General features: G+C 31.2%; 1 protein-coding gene across 2 annotated transcripts in view; it reads left to right on the top strand.

The window, feature by feature from the left end:
• The first annotated feature begins 373 nt into the window (after positions 1 to 373).
• Plap (phospholipase A2 activator protein) overlaps positions 374 to 20,989 on the top strand; it is a 95,535-nt gene continuing 74,919 nt past the window's right edge. Inside the window, exons 1-2 of one of the 2 annotated variants that reach the window (XM_035363124.2) lie at positions 374 to 678; positions 1,737 to 1,927. In XM_035363124.2, the coding sequence (XP_035219015.2) occupies positions 518 to 678; positions 1,737 to 1,927 (352 nt within the window). In that variant the 5' untranslated portion in view covers positions 374 to 517. The remainder of the gene's footprint in view (positions 679 to 1,736; positions 1,928 to 20,989) is intronic. The other variant, XM_035363123.2, reaches the window with a different exon arrangement.

Consider the following 20,989-nt stretch of genomic DNA (forward strand, 5'->3'; position numbering starts at 1 on the left):
CTACTATACATATTCTTTGCAAAAACTTCCCTGGTTTTGAACCTTAGCTCGAAAACTTATTCTTGTAACCCTAAGTTATTATATTTCGAAGAGAGTAATGGGGGGAAAACCGGTCTCAGATATCAGCCAGATTCAAATTTACACAAAGAAAAATAACGCTAAACGCTCCACCAAGCAATAAATATAGTAATACTCTAATACTTAACGATATTGCTATAGTAATGTCGCCAAGCTATTGTTGCCAATAGAGATATCAAAGGTACATAACTACATATTGAGTGAAGACGTAAAACGCTCTTTCGGGTAACTTCTGTAAAAAACTGAATTTACCATAAGTATTTATTGTTACGTTTTGTTTGCAGAATTTGGCAACAATACTGACCGGCTCTTTCAGATTGTTCGCTAGGTTTTAGTTGGTAACTGTAGGAGTAATGTGTGTGTAACTTTTTGCTTCCGAATTTTATCTTAGTAAGGTTTTCCAGATTTATGCTTACAGTATTGAAAAATTTAATTTGCTATGGATCCTTTAAAGGAACAGACGAACTATAAATATTCCGTGAAGTTTTCATACACAGCTCATTCTTCCGATGTTCGCGTTTTGAAAGCTGCTGTTGTACCAGAAGATGGTCTCATTACTGGGTCTCGAGATACCCTTGTAAAAGTTTGGGTTCCTGATGGGTATGTAATAAGTATTGTATTTTCAGACTATTCATGTTGATGCAAATCACATCAGTTTCAACCAACGTTAAAATATTCTTAACTTAGTTTTCAAAATCGAAACCAGAATTCTGATTGTAGGAGTGTTCTCAAATTCGAAACCAGAATTTAAATTCTAGGAATATGTGAAAGATTTTAAACTTTAACTTGTGTTTGAAAATGTTATGACCAAAAGATGAAATAATAAAGGAGTATTTTCAGCTAGTTGTTCTCAAAGAAAGTAATTGAATAATCTAAGAGTTTTTTTTTTTTCCAAAAATAAAAAACTAACTTGTAAAGTTAATTGCAATTTACAGTTTGATATATTTGTTATGCCAGCTTTATATTTAATATACGTTTGTCATTTGTAAAAAATGTTCTTATTTATTCAAACTATTGCCTTGAAATTCTCTTCTTGAGCTTGTAAGTAATATATTACAGTGTTTATATGAAATTTCTTTTGCATATATTTTGTAAAATTATAAGTGGACTCCAATAAGGAATACTCCAATTTTGGTGATATCTTTGTTAAATACTGATTTTAATCTGGTAACCAGGGCACAATACCAACTTTACACAGCTCTCTGGTTATTTTTAAGCAAAATCAGATTACTCTGAACATATAGAGAAAAACAGTAACATGTGTTATAATATATAATGTGCAATCCCGAATTTGGGTAATTTACTGATGTTTTAAGCAAAAACAGACCAATGTGTATATAAGGAGAAGGGTACATTTAGTATCTATAATATTTAAAGTATCATGTAATTCATATTTAACAATTCATATTAAAATTGTATTTTTAATTATTTTCTTTTTTAAGTTACAATAAATATTGATAGTTTGATCTTTTTGATAAAAGTCATCCCTTGTAACTTTTACCAGTTATAGAATATCATCTAAATTAATGCAAATGTTGCTGCAGTTAACAAGTAAAATTTTAAATATGTTATGTATGTATGCTTAATACTTCTGTCTGCTACATTTCTATACTCTAATAGAGGCTTTTTTTTTTTTTTTTTTTTATTTATTTATTTAGAGAAAGTTCTTTCAAGGAAACTCATGTATTCGTGGGGCCTACAAAATACATTGCCAGTTTATGTGTGCTTCCATCAAGTACTCAATATCCTAGTGGTTTAATTTTGGCTGGAAGTAATGATTGTTCCATTTATGGATTTACTTTAGATTCAACTGAACCTATTTTAAGACTTCTTGGGCATTCTGATACTGGTAAGCAAAATTAATATTTAAAACTATAGTGAGAATTTAGTAAGCACTAGATCAAAAATATAGATCTTGTTTTCCTGTATACTTTTGGTTGCTGGTGTATTTTTCATTGAATGCTTTATAAACATGAAAGAAAAACCTTATTGTATTTTCAATTTAGTGTTAACGAATTCAAAGCCACAGTATTGAGTAGAGTTAGGTGCTGCTGTTTTTTTCATATGCAGGGTTATACTAAACAGAAATTTGGCCATGGAGAGATTTTGGATTTTTAGTTATTGAAGGTTCCTTTGACCCTAACAGTAACTGTCAAACTTAAGTGGCTGAGTGCTTTAGATTATTAAATACTCGTAATTCAACCAGAACTAGAAACCAAGCGAATAGCTTGGCTGTATGGCTGGAATTCATGGTTTTCCCCCCACTTATAATGTAATGATGCATCAGTTTTCCTCAGTACATCTAGAAAGGCATTGCTCTCTTTGCACAGATAGTGCTCATGTTCTTTGCCATATTTCAGTAACCTAGCCTATCTCTAGCGATAATAATTGGCTACTTTAAAGAAGTTGTTATGCACTTTGCAAATTCAGATACAGTTCATGAATTTTCTTCAAAAAGTACTAATTTTGTTTTAGTGTCTAGAGTTATTAAAATAATGAGGTTTTTACTAGATGTTTCTGATTAAATTTTTGCAGCATTGACATGATTTTGATAGTTTAGTATTAAATTAAGAGTGTTTCTTTTAAAATACCTTAATCCAGTGACAGTTAATCAGTTAGAAGTTGCAAATCAGAATATATCTCATTCTTAATTTTTCTGTAGTTAGGAATAGATGTCTTTTGTTATTCTTGTTAATGTTATTAACTGATAATGTTTTACACTTATTGTGTTTATCTTTAAAGCAAATTTGGTAAAAGTATATTTTAGGGTACTCCTTGGCGAAACGGCGCTACATGGATATCGAGTTTGTGCAATTCTTTGACTTATTATTTTGGCTTGCATAACGATGATTTTTGTGCCAAAAATCGCCGCTACACAAAGCCAAAATAACAAGACAAAGAATTTCACAAACTCGGTATCCATGTACACATCTACCTATTTCCACTTAAAAAGAAATCCCCGAATTGCACAAAAATGGCATTGCGCACTCTCTTGGCTTTATCCATGTACACGTCGACCTATTTACACTTAAAAAAAATCCAAGAATTCCATAAACTTCTATAGCGCACTCCCTTCACTTTGTCTATGTACACATTGATATATTTTCACGTAAAAAGTCAAAGGAGCACTCAATTCTACATTATAGGTAAACAAAAAATACATAATCTCAATAAACTACATTTTAAACCAAACAATAAAATGGCTCTACTCTTATATGCGCCCTAATCTCACCAAATGTGGCGATATGTGTTCTGTGCAGGTTTTTGCCACGATTGCGTGTTGTATGGCAACCCTGTTGACATTGAAAAATCTTTTACTGGAGTAGTTTAATTGCTCGTTGGTTCGTGTTGTGCGTGTTTTGAAATGGTGTATGTTGCAATGATAGACGTGGTGGCAAGATTTCGGTCGCATATTTTAGATTGTGTGCAAAGTAAATTTAGTATTAAAAGGTACAATGTTGGAGTTGTTAACGAGTGTTTTGTTCATGGGCATGTTTATGAGGATTGAAGTGTATTTTTGGAATTTCTGTGGGACTTTTAAAATGGAGTCCGAAATGCAGAGCTGCTATGAGAACTCGGACGAAGAAGGACATTTCTGATAGTTTTTGTGTGGATTTGCAGTCAAATGGTTGCTGGTAAAGTATGTGGCTGTCAGTGGAGTTTAAGATTCGGTATGTTAATTCTGGAGGAAGTTTTTATCGTTACTTTCGAAATTTTGAATCTCGGAAAGACGTGATATAGCAAAATCGTGGCACTTTAGTTCAGAGACGTGCGACTGGCGAAATTTAATTCTGAAATGTATTATGGTAAGTGCATCTTGCTTTACTGTTTTTTTAATTTGTAGAATGTTATGTTCATTGTTTTTTAATATGAATTTGTTATTATTGTGGTTTTTTTAATTGTTTGTAATTTAGTTTATTTGGTTGATTTGTGCGCAATGCCTAGATTGTGCAATTCGTAGATGTTTTAGTTTAAACAGAATGCTGTGGACATGGTATTCTTTGAAATTTATTGTTATGTTAATTTATTGAAGCGAGGTGTGCGTAGTTCGTAGATTCATTCGCTGCCTAGAATGTGCAATTCGTAGATTTTTTTTTCAAGTTAAAACACATCGCCATGTACATGGATTCTTGTCGAATATTTTTGGTTAGAAACTTTACGTTTTTGCTATCTAAATTTTTTTGTTTTTGTTTCGGGTTTTCAGCTTAAATTGTGTCTTCAAAATGTGGTTTTTGCATGTGCGAAAACCTCGTTTTTAAAGACATTTTAGGCTTAAAATTCGAAATGTAGACAAAAAATTTAGGTAGTAATATGGCGGTGTGGAGTTTTGGCAAGAAATGTGGCGACCTGAGGGCTCATATAAGAGTAGGTGCAATAAAATAACATAAAAAAGGAAAAACATGTTATACATTTAAGCTCCACAAAAAGCAAATATCCACTTACCCTATTTAGAAATTCCTTCGTCTTTAGTCTGCGATACACAAAATTCCTTAACAGCATCCAAAAACTTCTTAAAATGTTCTGAACTCAAATCCGTATATCTGAACCTACCACATCTCAACCTTTCTTCCTACAAATCCATTCAAATCCATCTAAACGGTTTTTACGTTAGACTAGATGAATATCTTTCTTACATACAGGACTCTTATAATGGCTACTAAGTAAGCCTTCATTTACACACCAGTCAATTAACGCTCTTTTCCCCTTTCGTTCTAAATCTTACAGAAACTTCAAATTAATCTTACTACATTCAACCATTCTACCGTTTAAACAATAAAACCAACATGCATCAGAAAAGCACTTACAAATCATCCCACGATTCGAAATTTCCCAGAATCATGCACCCGATTACGTCACAGTAGGGTTTCCATAACATTCATCTACTCAGGCTACCATAAATAAAACAACAACTTGGCGATAAATGAAACAACTTTCCCATAATACAAGGGGTACCTTAAAGCCTACTCTAACCGCTAATTTTTTAAAATTTTTCTCAAGAATATTTCCTCTTGTTGGAGAAAGTCACTGCTTCCATTAAATCAGTTTAGGCTGTGGGATCAAGCATATAAAGAACTGTGAATGCTACCAATCTGGTATTTAAAAAAGCAACAATATAAAAGGAAGTTATTATATCTTGACAAAGTTAAGGAGTGGTAGTGATTAAAATGAGCAATAAATAATAGAAAAATAGATTTGTTCATATCTAAGCTAAAATTTTCATAAAGTGGAAGATAAAGTTCAAAGTGGCGAGCATTTGAACTATATTTTTGACCACGGGATTCATACTGTTTACAGTAAAATTTGATTTGTAAGGAAGAAAAACGTATTTTAAAAGATTAATATAATTATGAAAATATATTCAATTTTAATATGAAAAACACTTTAATTGCAGCTTTTCACAAAGTTTAGAAGCAGTATATTTACAAAAATGATAGAGCTTATTTTCAAAACATAAAAGTTAAACAGAGTTGAGTTGTAGCTGGTATTACTCAAATAACCTCCCACCTTGCAATTTGAAGGATACCTATAAATCGCAACAAAAGTTATAAATCAAGTCTATTGAAGATTTTAACACGTCAATCAGCTCTAGTGACAAAATCTGGGACTTGAGGTGATGAATCATCATCTTTACTGGAATCTGAATCATTAGCTGCAGGATTTGGATCATAATTGCTCTTTATTTCATAAATTACGGTTTCATATTTTTAATTTTAGAATTTCTGCATGCCATCTTACCAGATTTAAATTGATGATCTATAATACGGAAAAACCCCTAATCCGGAATCGCCGAAGTCCTGACGAGTCCGGATTAAAGACTTTGTACTGTAGTAGAAAACAACATGATCTTCTCCCAATTGAAATTTCTTAGAGCATTGCTTGAACCAATGAAGTTTGTACTGTTGTCAGTGCAGATTATATTTACTCTACCTCTTCAAGCAAAGAATCTTCTTAAAGCCGTAATGAAAACTTCTAGTAAACAGGAAGTTGATAATTGAAGATGGACAGCCCTATAAATGGCACAGGTAAAAAGTACGACCCATGTCTTTTCACCAGAATGTAAATACAAAGGGCCTGCGAGATCAATCCCTGAAACTTGGAAAACTGCAGCAGCTTTTATTCTGTCCTTAGGAAGAGGTGAAAAAGATGGTTCTATAGGTTTGGCTTTGAATCTTTTATATGAAATACAGCTAGAGCTAACTTGTTTTGCTAAATTATTGATCGAAATAATCCAGTAATCTTCTCTTAAATTGGCAGTCGGAGTTCGAAGTCCTGCATGTTGTAGTTTACAATGTTTTTACTTTACCAGTCGATGGCTTTGGGGCAACAATATGGGGCATTTGAAATTTGCCTCTTCATCTCCCAAGAAAAGCTTTGTTCTAAGTCGAACAATATCATTTTCTTCTCTGAATATTTGCATGTTCTTCAAGATTTTCATTTTTTTCCCGGCAAAACTTTCCTGCTGAATTAATTTTAGCAAACAGTTTTCAGCTGATTGAACTTCTTCATAAGTCAGCTCGGTTTTTCTTAATTTTTTCTTTTTGTTGGCAGTCTTTAATGAAATGAAGTATCCAAGCAAACATTCTAAGAATCTTCGTATATTTTGAGAAATAAAGTAAATTGTCAGTGAAGTTAACTGATCCATGCTCCACATTACTGACTATTGTTTTTCTTTCTTCTGATCCAACCAAATTTTCATCAATGACTTGCTTTTCACTTAATGGCCAGAATTCTTGTGACTTCCATAACCATTCTGGACCTTCCTACCATTTTCTTTTCAATAAACTCTTAGCATTACAACCACTGGAAGGCAAATCTGCAAGGTTTTTATCCCCTGCACAAAATGCCAGTCATTTATGTTGGTATTGTTCTTATTTCTGTGACTCTGTGATCCAAGTTAAAGCAACAGTTCAACCAGTCCAAAAATACACTGTAGTGTCTTTCAATTCAAGTCTGTGTACTACTTGACCATATAATCTTGATAAGAACAAAGCTGCCAAGATTTCTAATCTAGGAATTGTAATCTCTTTGGTAGGTGCCACTCTTGACGCACTCGTTACTAACTTGACTGAAATCTTCTCATTAAATTCAGAATGTAAGAAAATACAAGCAGCATAGGAAACTTGGCATCACAAAAACAGTGTAGACTTATTCGGCAGTATTCAAATGGACCTGAGACGAGTTCTCTGTTGAATTTTACACTCTTTCAGCAAAGATAGCACCTTGACCCAGGCTAAAAATCTATTTGATATATCTATTGGCAGTATATCGCCCCAATTAACTTTCTTCTTCCAAATGTGTTGAAGCAATACTTTAGTTATCAATGAAATGGGACATGTTATCTCAATAGGGTTAAATAATCTTTGGGCAGCCAATAACACAACTCTTTAGTAATCCCTTTTTCTGGAATTTCAACTATACTGCCATGAAAAGTTCATCGATTTCAGTGTCACAAGAGATACCTAGAATTGAAATGAATTTGTCATGTGTTCCTTCTACAATTTTTTTCGGAAGTAACCCAGCCTCATAGTTAGAATTGTGCTGAAGTCATCAGTTCTTTAGCTTCAGAAATAAATTTTCTGCTTCTTCTTTAGTTTCTAAACTCATAATACAGCTGTCCACATAAAAAGATTCTCTGAGTTGATGAGCTGTTTGCTTCCTTTCATTTGGAGCATTCTCTAGATGGTAAGCTATGGTTGCTTCTAGTAGGAATGGACTTGGAGAAGCACCAAATACCACTCTACAATATAGGAGAGTTATTATTTCTTCTCATCTTGATAACTTCTTCCACCACAGAAATTTAAAATCTTCCCTATCTTCTGGATTCAAACTGATTTGTAAAAATGCCTTTTTGATGTCTGATGTTATGCTAGTTGCGTTTTTCCAAAACTGCATTATCAATTTGGATATCATCTCTAATAAAGCTGGCCTCTTTTCTAAATAATTATTCAAGGAATTTCCTTTGGAATCTTTGGTTGACACATCAGAAACTGGGCGAATTTTTGTTACACCATTTTTTATTACAGTATGATGTGGTAAATAGCATTCCTTTTTCTCATCTTTACCTACAATTTCAATAATTCCATCCTGAACCCACTCATTAAACACATCGCATTCTATAAATGTCCAGATCTAATGAGATTTTTGGTAGTTGACATTAACCGTTCAGTAGCTAATTTTTAGAGTAGACTGAAGGGTACTCCTGGTATTATCGCGACGTTGTTGTTTCATTTATTGCCAAGTTGTTGCTCAAGCTCTAGTTGATTTTGTCAACATAGGAATGTGCCTGTATGTTTTAAGTTCTTTTTAAATAAAAGGTTTATTTAAACCTTTATGTTGTACTTTTACCAGATCAAGTAAAACCTCTTTACTTACAGTTAAGAGACTGGCAGATTAGGAAATAAAGCTCACAGAAAGTATTTTCTCACATAAACTAAATTAGATCCTACAATGAACTTGGTGAATTCTCGCACAGGCGTGAATTAAATACCAGCACAGAAGAAGGGTGCAAAATAACCCTTTATTAAATCAATTTAACAGAAAGCATGAACTTCGTGCATTACAAAATACTGTTCACTTGCGGCGGTAACTAAACATAGACTATAATACAAATCAAATCTGAAAAATAAACGAGTGCAAGAACGCACTTCAAAATTACGCCTAAGAGGTGGACTCTCAAAAATCTAACCAGCCTCATACTAAACTGATAAGGCCAAGAGGCTTACTAGCGTGACTGCGAAATAACAACGAAACGTGTGCTTGACTAGCGAAACATGTTCTGAATAAACTGAGATAATCACACGTTTAAATAGCACTTCACTTTAAGTTTACATCCTGCTGAGAGAATGTGAGAGGAAGTTGAGAACAGGAAAACTTAAAATAAATTTGTTATGCAAAATAAGGAAAACCCTACAGTGGGACTTTGCAGTTACTTTCAGACATAGTGATAATTTGCTTCATGTCCGTAAGAGGTTTTGGACTATTTAACTTTTACCAGATCAAGTAAAACCTCGTTACTTACACTGTTAAGAGACTGGCAGATTAGGAGATAAAGCACACAGAAACTAGTGGGAACATTGGTTTGTGTATTGGAACATATTTTTAATTGTTAAGAAAGATGTTTAAGGAGAAGAAAATTGATATGAATTAAGCCAAAATGTCTAGTAAGGCTTCAAATTAAAAAGACTCATAAATATTTTGTTATGTGTTGTTGCTACAAAAAATAAATGTTTTGTAGCTTTTAATGTGGAATTATCCTAAAAGAATCAATGTTATGACATTGATTTAAAACTGACAATTTGAAATTACATGCATTTTAAACTGTGAAATGTTATTAGATTGTGATTTTAAAAATTTAATAGTGGTCATGTAAATCTATAACGATTAAGGGTATTTAACTACCTAATATAATTATTTGTAGCTAACTGCTCATCTTTAAAAGTTATCTCTGCATATTAAAGCAAGTTATTGCCTTTCATTAATCCTTACTGTGGTCGCAAGATACAGCACAAAAATGTAAATATTAATGTAAAACTTATTCTGTGCATTTAATGAGACTTGAAATAATACATAATAACTTGTCACCTCTGGTGCATTAGTGGCATAAAATATATCAACTAGGTTACAATGCCAGGAACTCTACATAAAGCTATAACACTAACTGCGTCAGACAGATGGAGTACAATTAACTTTCAAAACTTGCCAACCTCAAAACTACATCAGGCTTTCAGGTTTGTTCTGATCAGATCTCTCTCTAGGCAAGCAGCAGCAGTGGTAACAGCCAATCTTCTGTTACAAATCATGCTGATTATGATTTCATTTTTCATTTTAACCTATGCCATTTGACATAAAAATCTACCGGTTATTTACTAAACCTCTAGAGTAAGTACGTGGCAAAATGAGACATAAAAGAAAAAACCAACATAAAGCTAACTTAGAGGTAAAACATAAATAAAATGCCCCTAATCTTCTTTCAAACTATTACTTATTTCAAACTATCTTTAAACTATGTCCAACTATTATACGTGTAAAATATTTAATGCTACTTGATAAATTTTATAAAGTGGATTTTATTCTCAAATTTGTTTTATAGTTAGTTATATTTATTAAAGTATGTTTAATAAGAATAAATCCTGCTTATGGATCAATTTTATTCTTAGAGGGTTATTACAGAAAGAGTTCAGACATAAGTTGATTGAATTTTAATTAAATTTATGGTACAACTCTAATATACACCCTAATTTCACCAGATGTGGCGATATGTGTTCTGCGCTGGTTTTTGGCGTGATTGCGTGTTCTATGGCAACCCTGTTGACGTTGAAAAATCTTTCGCTGGAGCTCGTTGGTTCGCCTCTGTGTCTGAGAAGATGGGAGGGAAAGATAAAATGGTAGTTGTTGAATTGAAGTTCGGCAAAAGGAAATATGATTGTGGCTATCCTGTTGAGGGGTAGTGGGTATTTGGAAGTGTGGAAAGAGGGTCTGGGAGATAATTTTTAATGGCAGTGCATGATAGAAGTAGGGATTTGTAATTTTATTTATTTGTGAACCATAGTATGAATTTTCTGGATAGTGTGTCTGGCTGTCATGTAAATACGATAGTGATTACGTGGCGGCATATTAAAGGCGGTATGAAATTTATATTTCTGCTATTCGAAAACGCATTAATTCATGGTAAGTGCATTTTATCCTTGTTCGTATTTTGTAGAATGCTATGTTCATTAGTTCTTTAGTATGAATTTCTGTCGTTATTGTTGTTTTTTTAAATTGTTTGAAATTTATTTTAGTTTATTTTGTTGTTTAGTGTCTAGACTGTACAATTCGTAGACGTTTTGTACATGGTATTATTTGAAATTTATTGTTGTTATGTTATTTTATTAAAGCGAGGAGTGCGTAGATCGTAGATTCCTTCCTTGCCTAAATTGTGCAATTTGTAGAATTTTTAAGTTTAAACAGGATGCTGTGTACATGGTATTCTTTGAAATTTGTTGTTGTTATGTTAATTTATTAAAGCGAGGTGTGTGTAGTTTGTAGATTCGTTCGTTGCCTACATTGTGCAAATGTTTTTTCAAGTTAAAACATGTCGCTGTGTACATGGATTCTTGTCAAATATTTTTGGTTAGAAACTTTACGTTTTTGCTATCTAAATTTTTTTTTGTTTCGGATTTTTAGCTAAATTGTGTGTTCAAAACGTAGTTTTTGGAGACATTATAGGCTAAAAGTTCAAAATGTAGACAAAAAATTTAGATAGTAATATGGCAGCGTGAAGTTTCTCGCCAAAAATATTTGGCGAGAAATTTGGAGACTTGAGGGCGCATATCAGAGTAGTTCCAAATTTATTCAGCTCCCATTTGCTGATAGGTCCTTAATTTGTTTCATTAATGGTCCTTGAAAGTACTTAATTTCCATGTGCAGAAATGTGTACGAACCCTGTGCTATCATTATCGTGGATTTTTTAAAACTGTCTCCAGAATCCTAGCCACTTTTTAATATTACTGTCAAAACATTTCAATTCTAACTTAGGAAACCAGAAATTTCGCTTTGTTTCATTTATTACACTTGAAATATCGCCCTTTCTTTCGATGGGTTGATAACATTAAATCATCTTTCGTTTTCATAGCAACCCAAACTTTCCATTAAATCCATATCTTTAGAAAATTCATCTCCCTTAAAGTTTTCCATTTTTAGCCATGTTAATTAAATTTTTTCATCTAAATGAAAAGATCTGTCAGCTATGTCATTAAAAATATTTAATACAGGTATCAAATCAATCATACTTACTGTTTCATCTTTTAGAACAGTTTCTTCTTCTTTCAAAGGAAGTTGTAAAATATTGCTGTAGTTGTGTTCTTTCCCGTTTTAAACTATTCGTAATCCTGTTGTGGACACCAGAATTTTAAATGATTTGAACATAACTATGTATTTAATATGAAAAAACACTTTAACTGCAGATATTTACAAAGTTTAGAAGCAATATATTTACAAAATGATAAAGCTTATTTGCAAAACATAAAACTTAAACAGAGTTGAGTTGTAGCTTCTATTACTCGAATAACATATTTATTCATATTGCTCTTATAAAGTGAAGAACCTAAGCAAAAATAAAATTCAAAATGGTGCGCATTTGAAAGATTTTTATATAAAAACTTTTAAAAAATATGATTTCAGTAACATTTTTACTTCCAATAATTTTTCTTTTTATTATTTTTCAAATCCCATCCTTGATTCTATTTAGTATATAATTTTAAATAAGCAGTAAATTTATTAAATAATTTGGTCCATATCTGAACAAGTTTTAGGACTTTAAGTAAAAGGATATATTAAAAAATTGCAAACTGAGAAATCGGAGTTTAAAGAATGTAAACTGTCTGGATGGTCATTAAATCATTTCCAATTTCTTAAAAATTTTATTACTGAATTTCAATGCATATATATATTTATATTAAAACTTAGTACTACTCAATTGATTAATATGAATATAAATTACAAGCTTTTGTTTAAAACCTTATCTGGCTAGAAATATTGCAAAAATATCATAAAATGCAAGTAGAATTTTCCTTTACCTGTTTTTGTTCTTTAAAACACGCTCAAAACAATTTTAATGCATGAATTAATTATAATATATTTTCTAAAACTCTTATAATCATTACTAATAATATTAATTTGTCGTTTTATTCATTTTTTAAAAAGCAAAATTTGAAATTTTAGCGGACATAAAACATTTTATTTAAAACCACTCGGCAGCTTATGTGATTTCTTCTCTTATTTTAGCCATTTGTTCTCGTATATAAATTCCATTTTAAATTAATTTATGTGCATTTTAATTAATTAAAACATTTAATGTTTGTTCCAGCACTATTTCAATAATGCTACGGTCAGAAATTTGATCACTTTCATTACACCACCTCTTTCTGTTCGTATCTAATCACAGATAATTTCAACTTTTGAATAAACATAGCATTTTTTTGACTGATAATACGTATAAAATTATTTGCTGAGCTCAGTATAAATATAAAAACTTGCCAGTTTAAAGGTGAAAAAAATTTTTTTCCAACTTTAATTTGTATTTAAATAAATCGGTATATACGCATAAATAAAGTTTTTTGATAGTTGGAGTCGTATTTAATTACACTCCTTTTCATTTACACTGATTTTCAGTAAGTTACTGAAAAATTAAAAAGTTATAAAAAAAAAAAAAAAAAAAAAAAACCACTGAGGGGGTGTGGCATTTAAAGGGGTGTCAAAATTTTAAAAACCTTTTTATAGCATTTATTATTGTCAGATCATTTCAAAATTCCTGTTCAGTGTAGTAAGTGTATTAAGGTACGTTTTCAGCAAAAAATTGAAAAATCAGTATTTTCATTGATTTTTGGGGTACCGAGTCCCCTTAACAACATATAATAGACATGTGCTGTAAAATGTTTCTGATTATGAATTGTATTTAATTCAAAATTTATTAATCAGTTCACAAAGTATAAACATAAGAAACAAATGTATAAAAAAGTAATAAAAATTTATTTTACCTTTTCCAGTCATATATCTCTTGCTTTTGGCAAGAGCAATCCTCTGGTGATAAATTAGCAATCCTCTGGTGATAAATTAGCATTTCCAAACACCCGTAAAAGTATATTTACGGGTGCCCTTGGTGAAAATTGACGATTTTTGGTGTTGCATGGATACCAAGTTTTTGCAGTCCTTTGACTTGTTATTTTGCCTTTGTGTAGCGGCGATTTTTGTGCCAAAAGTCGCAACCACACGAAGACAAAGTAACAAGTCAAAGAATTGCACAAACTCGGTATCCATGTACACATCGACCTTTTTTCACTTGAAAAAACATCAGAGAATGGCACAAACTTGGCATTGCGCACTCCTCTTGTCCATGTACACATCGATCTATTTTCACTTAAAAAGTCAAAGGAGCACCCAATTCTACAGTAGAGCCAAACAAAAAATACATAGTCTCAATAAACTACATTTTAAATCAAACAATAAAATAACGGAAATTCATCTTATGCATCTAAGTAATACACAAAGCATATACTTTATTTAGAAATTTCTGAGTCCTTCAAACTGTGGCACACAAAATTCTTTAACAGCATCCAAAAATTTCCTAAAATTATCCAAACTAGAATCCCTATATCAGTGTTGCCGCATAAATATGCAAAAATAAGAGTAAAAAATATCCTCCGTAGGGTCGATATCCTCAGACATTCAGCCATACGCATTTCCTTCTTACAAACAGGACACTTATAATGGCTACTAATTAAACCTTCATTTACACACCAGTCAATTAATGCACTTTTCCCTTTTTTCCAAATCCTACAGAAATTCAAATTAATCTTACAACATTCAGCCATTCTACTGTCTAAACCACAAAACAAGCAATGTACGTCCTAACCAACAGAGGCTCAGTCGACATAGTGGTCAGGGAAGCTGACTGCGATGCCGAAGGGCCTTGGTTCAAATCCTGCAGAAGGTATGATTGTAACTGTCCATCCCTTCATAGGAAAGGCAATGGTGGCCCACCTATTAGGGTGCCTCCATAATAAAGAGACCTCCACATTTGGCCTTGTATCGATTAATGGACTGGGTTACATTTGTAATTGTTCACAATCTGCCATTGGGGAAAAAAAAAAAAAAAAAAAAACCACGTCCTAACCAACACATACCACAAGCCCTTCCCTTACAAATCTTTCTTCCGTCATTCAAAATTTAGGGCAACAGGCAATCGGTTATGTCTTAATAAGGTTCCCGTAACATTCACCTACTCAGGTTACCATAAATGAAATAACCTGGTGATAAATGAAACAACTTCGCAATAATACAAAGGGAACCCTTCAATCTACTCTAACCCCAAACATCCATTTACCATCTACATGCTTTCCACAGTGATATTTTCTTTTACTAGACTTACTTTCATCGATTTCAAGCATCCTTCCTGTACCTCCGAGTAAGTTTTGCTCTCTCAAAGACCTCTTCGCTTACATCTGCATATAAAATATTTTACAGTCTTCCACACTGTGGTCACTCACATCAGCTCATCTATTATGAACAAATTCATACATTTCTGATCCCACAAATATGTTGATAAATCAAATTCACAAGTAAATTCCCTTTTTTACATTTCTTATGACCTTGTGCGTTGAAGGCACACTACACCACTATTCACACAAATATTATTATTCTGTCTGCTTCACCTCTCAATGGCAACTGCAGGTCAGTCATGTTATCCTGATTGTTGCACCAGCAAACTTTTTTTTGTTGTTTAGCTTTTTCAACCTTATTATTAATAAACAGATTTAACATTAGTGTACAGTCAAAAGTCATTAATCCGGACTCGTCGGGGCTTTGGCGATTCTGGATTATCGATTTTTCCGGATTATAGAACATCAGTTTAAATCTCGTAAGATGACATGCAGAAATTTTAAAATTAAAAATATGAAACCATAATTTATGAAATAAAGAACAATTATGATCTAAAGGGTATCAAAATTTACAAAAAAAAATAGGTTTAATATTTATTTGTTTACTTTATTAAACATTTCTTTCAATGTAAGTTGTTTAAGTTGCTTCGTTTTATGTGATAATACTTTCTCTTTAATTCTATAAACAGACATACTTTCTTGTTCAGTTACAAAGTTCCGCTGTTCAAGTCTCGTAATTGCTGTGCCGAGAATACCGACTAACTTGTCAATCAGAATTTTTTTGTTTTCACTAACCTCTCTGTCACCTTCTTCATGTCTATATCCATTTTTTGCAGCAATTCCACTTTTTGTTTGATGGACATCGAAACATACTTTCGTTTTGTAGATCCTTTGGGAACTCCAGCATCAGAAATTCTATTTGACATAATCAAAAGTTCAAGTTTACTTTTATAAAATTGCTCTTACAGTCTGAAAAAAGTAATAAACCGGATCCAGTTCGAAGATTAAGGAACAACGCAATCATCAACATTAACTGAAATAGATAATTAGATAATTATAGCTTATTCCGTCCGTTATACATCAAACGCGCACGCAAAAACGTATTCTGCACTTGCGCACATGCATATGCGCAGTCGTAAAGGTCTTATGCGCACGCGTAAATGCCTATGCGCATGTGTCAACGCGGCGCATGCGCAGAAAGTTTTTAGCTTTGAGGTCCGGATTATAGATCATTCCGGATTATGGGTGTCTGAATTAACGACTTTTGACTGTATTACTTTTGTTGGGTTCTCCAACTTACAACGTTTTCGGTATGTTAGTATAAAATTATAATACTGTTACTTATACTTATTATTAATACTATTACTTATTATTTACATATATACATGAATGAAGGCTTGCTGCCTTTATATTTCGTCAGGTGCCTAGATCTGGTCATATCTCTTACTTTTAACTAATTGCATGACTGTTTTTACATTTAAGACATTTGCACATGTTTGCAATAGATCCTTTTTTCATGCACTCCGTTTACCACAAACCTTTTTGCCCTTATCTTGTAGCCAGATGAGATGTAAAATCCACATTAACACTTTTTAACACCAGCCGTGTTAGTAGTATAAAAATACGGGTTCTGCTGCACGGGGTGTGGGGTGTGGGCGTGGTCAACGACCTCACACAGAGGGCGGGGCCAAAGGCAAAGTCATCACACTAGTAGGCGTGGTTTCGAGTGGGGTTGAGGTGTTCGTAGACTGCTGATTGAGTTGTAGACCTCCTGCTTTTCATTTAAAGTTAGTTTTTTAAAAATTGGCAACGGGAAATATTTTCTGCATCTTAATTTTGATGATATAGTGATGCTGCCCTCTCTTGACTAAAAAGTGAATTATATGTTTTAGAAATATATTTTATAAGTCTGGTGTTAAAATTATTCAATGCGCGACTCTGAAAACAATGTAAAAGAAACAAATATAAAAAAGACTTTCCTTTAATGATAGTTCATCATGTCATGAAAATGAAATTACAAGATAATTTGTTTTTATTACTCAATTTTATTCTGATACTTTTATCCTTTCTAGTTTTAAATGAAACTTTAACTTATTTCTTAGGTTTTCTGTTCATAATAACATATTCATTTACTGTCATATTTTTTAATACTTAACACGTTTCTAATTTGTAATATTTTATTTAATTTCCACATACTATTTTTTTTTTCATACCTTTCATAAATTTCAGCATACCCTGATTTTTAACTTATATGTTATATTTCACAAACGTTCCCGCACATGCTGTTTATTTGTTACATTACTTAATTTTAGATGCAATTTAACACTTTTTTTAACGTTATAATGTTCAATATATTCTGAATTTTAACTTCATTTACTTTTTTTAAACCACTCTAGTATTCTATACACACTTTAACTTAGTGGTATGAAATTCTATTTAAAAAGAAACGTTTATTTTTCGTCATCTTAGTTCTTTTACTAAATTTCCTACAGAATTTCTAATTTCTTTCACGTGTTTAACAATATCTTCCTTACATTACCGAATATTTTTTAAAAAAACTTAAGTCTATAACTGCTAATTGCTTTTCTTACGTTCATGATTTCCCTTCTGTGTTTATATTTCTTAATTCTAGCTTAACTTATTTATTATAATGTTTTTATTTCTGTCTCATCACTCGTAATTCCAACATTTTATCCCTTTTTATTCATTTTAACGATATGGATTGTTTTCATTTACTCCATATTCAAATATTTCCTTACAATTTTTATAATACTTGTTTTATTCCTCGATCATAATAGATCATCTACAGGTTTTACTCAGAAATTTCCATTCACAACTTTACAGTTTAATACCATTTATATCTAATTGTATTTCTTTCTCATATAGTTTTATGGTTTTCAAAGTTTCTAACATCATATTTAGTTTTAAATCCCGATTACCTTTAAGTGTGTTGATAATTTTCATTTCTAATTTTACAACCACGTACAGTGTTTCATCCACACATACCAAAATATTTCTTACATTTTCTGATATTTAGTCTATGTCATATTTCAGTACTTCAAATGAATTTACACTGCTCACATTATTATTTTTTCATGTTTTAGAGACACTAACTATACTAATTTTACTATTTTTCCTGCACTAATTGCATCTATGTCAGCACTCATGCTAAACTAGCAATTGTTTAGCATCACATGCATAAAGAAATTCTTAAAACCAACTTTTTCAATATCGTACTCAAATTACTGTTTTCCAGATGGGAATTACCAGTATTCTTTGGTTTTACTCTGTTACATCTTTTTAAATTTTAACATCTTACTTTTAATTCTAACATACATCTTTTAAACAGTTTTTTCTTTTAATGATAGCCTTACCTTATTTGTTCAAATTAATTCTTTCATTCACCTTCTTTACTACCTTTCAGTACCTTCATAATTCACTATGCAAACGCAATGTCTTTCACTGACATTCTGTTTAATAATACCACAAGTTTCCTTAATTGACAAAAAGCGAATTATTTCTCATTTCAAAATAGAACTACTATATTTTTGCACAAACATTACCTTTATCCATTCAAGCCACCCCTTAACCTGTAACTGACGTAGCGATAGGAAAGGAGATTCTTATCATATGCTCTTTCGACATTTGAGGTTTCTAGAACTTCTTTGACAAGTATATCAATACCATCAGAAAATATACTTAACACTTTTACCCAGTTTAAAGGCAACATACTGTTATAAGAATGGTTTTAGTTAAATTTATAACTCAAATAAACGCATTTTGTGCTAAATAGGCATAAACATTTAGATTCAGAATATTTCTTTTTAATCCGATGTAAGACTTGAATTTCATTCATGATACGGATTGTCTCTTGATTTTTTTTTGTTTACCTTACACTAATAGAAAATTTTTATTTTACAAGTTCAGCTTTTAATGAAATAGAAATAAAAACTACGATACACCTGCTGTTTTTAAGAAAAGGAACTTTGATATATTTCTGGAAATGTAAATGCTTTTAGAGTTTTCTTTCAATAACGTTGATTTTCATTACTTTACTAACTTCAATAATTCTCTTATTAGCTAATATGAATGAAAGAAGATTGTCAAAAATGTGACACAGTATAATTCTTACGAACATATGTACCTTTACCAGCATACAGATATTACCGATTGAAATGAAGAAAGATACAGATATTTTACTCCAATCTACATTAAATTAAAAAAAAAAATATTTAAACTTTCATACATTCCAAAGAATAAACGAAAACTCAATAGATATTGTTATGTTTGTATATATGAGATAAAAGTTTTATGAATGGTATCTAAAGTAATGCTTAGAACTTCATAAAAGCGAACATTCACTATGTTAATACACATATCATCAATTATTTACATAATTCAATGTAATATTAATCATTACATGTAATATATACATATGTATTTAAAGTTTAATTGTCTTACAACTGAATAATTAAATATTGAGAAAAAGAGGTTCCTTTCTTGCACTATTTAATTCACATGGAACAAATTTTCCCATCAACCACATTGAACCGCGTTTATTAAATTCGCCAAAGCTCTTTTATTTCTGCATTTTCACACTCACGACACATTTTAAATGAAACTATTGATTACCATTTCAAACACCGATATCATAACTCAGTGTAAAACTAAATCATAACTCATTTTTTCCCTACTAACTACAATTTTATATGTTCAAGAAGTACATCTAAGACATGATCATTTTCTATGTTCTAGCAAATCGATTCAATTGCGAACATACTATTAAGACTTGCGATTTTAGAAGACTTGCATGTATTAACGATGTCAACGTTTCTTCGTTTTTGTAAGATTCGTATCAAATCATGTCGCATTCGAATGTGGTGTAAGAGATCACTTTTTCTTTTAAACACTTGTAAACAATGGATGCAATTTATAAGAAGAGAAGTATCATGCTGTTTCAAAACATCATCATCAGCATATTTCTGTTTCTTTTGACACCGGCAACATTTAAAAAAAAAAGTTTCGTGAGATATTCTTCAAATTCTGTTTTACTTGAAAAAATGTCCGAACTTTCAATACGATGTAAAGTTACATATTGTTTTAAATTCTTATGCTCACTAAATATTTTTTATCACGATTTACTCTTAAAAGTAACTTTATAAGTTTTCATATCCTTTTTACATGAAAAGAACTTGTGATTATTCACTACAAAATTCTAAGACGAGAAGCTTCGCGACTTTTCAAACTACAAACTTAAATTTCTTAGGACATACACTACATCTGATGCTTCTTTCATGAGATTTCAAATATCTCTTCAGATTACTCGTATTCAAGAAACCTTACAAATATATCACATAAGTTCAGCGAATAATCGCTTCATAAACTCTTAAATTTTCAACACGAGTGAATCACTTGAAGCATATACTGCACTGTAAACATACAATACTTAAAAAAATTGTTATAAAAAATAAAAATACATTCATTTCACCAAGAAGCTTTTCTATTTAAATACATTTATTTATTTCCAAAGAACAAGTTTCTGTATTATACATAAAATATACTTAGAATTTTCTTTCATTAGTTAATATCAAATTAACAACAATATCCATTTACTGATATTTGATATACATGTTTGCTTTAAAATTAAAACTAAAATTTCAATATATTTCTATTAAAAAAAACATAATGAAAAAAAAATACTCATAACATCAACCAAAGACAGAAATTTAAATAGAATAGCTGTACTTATATTAGTGCATTTTTATAATCTTCATAACATTTCGATTCAAAAAACCTATTACAAAATAAATGAAACATTTTTTTCTGCCTTAAAGAATCTCTTATATTTTTAAAATTAATACATAAAAATATATCTTCACCAATATATTTAATTCTGTCCTCAACACTTATTATAATGCAATCATGTCTTGTTTGTGAAGGATGATTTACAACCTTCGCATTTATATAGCTTTTTTATCACTGAATTTAATTCA

This window comes from Stegodyphus dumicola, chromosome X2, assembly GCF_044657685.1.
Source record: "Stegodyphus dumicola isolate Sdum_Otavi_A_Nest chromosome X2, ASM4465768v1".
NCBI lineage: Eukaryota > Metazoa > Arthropoda > Arachnida > Araneae > Eresidae > Stegodyphus > Stegodyphus dumicola.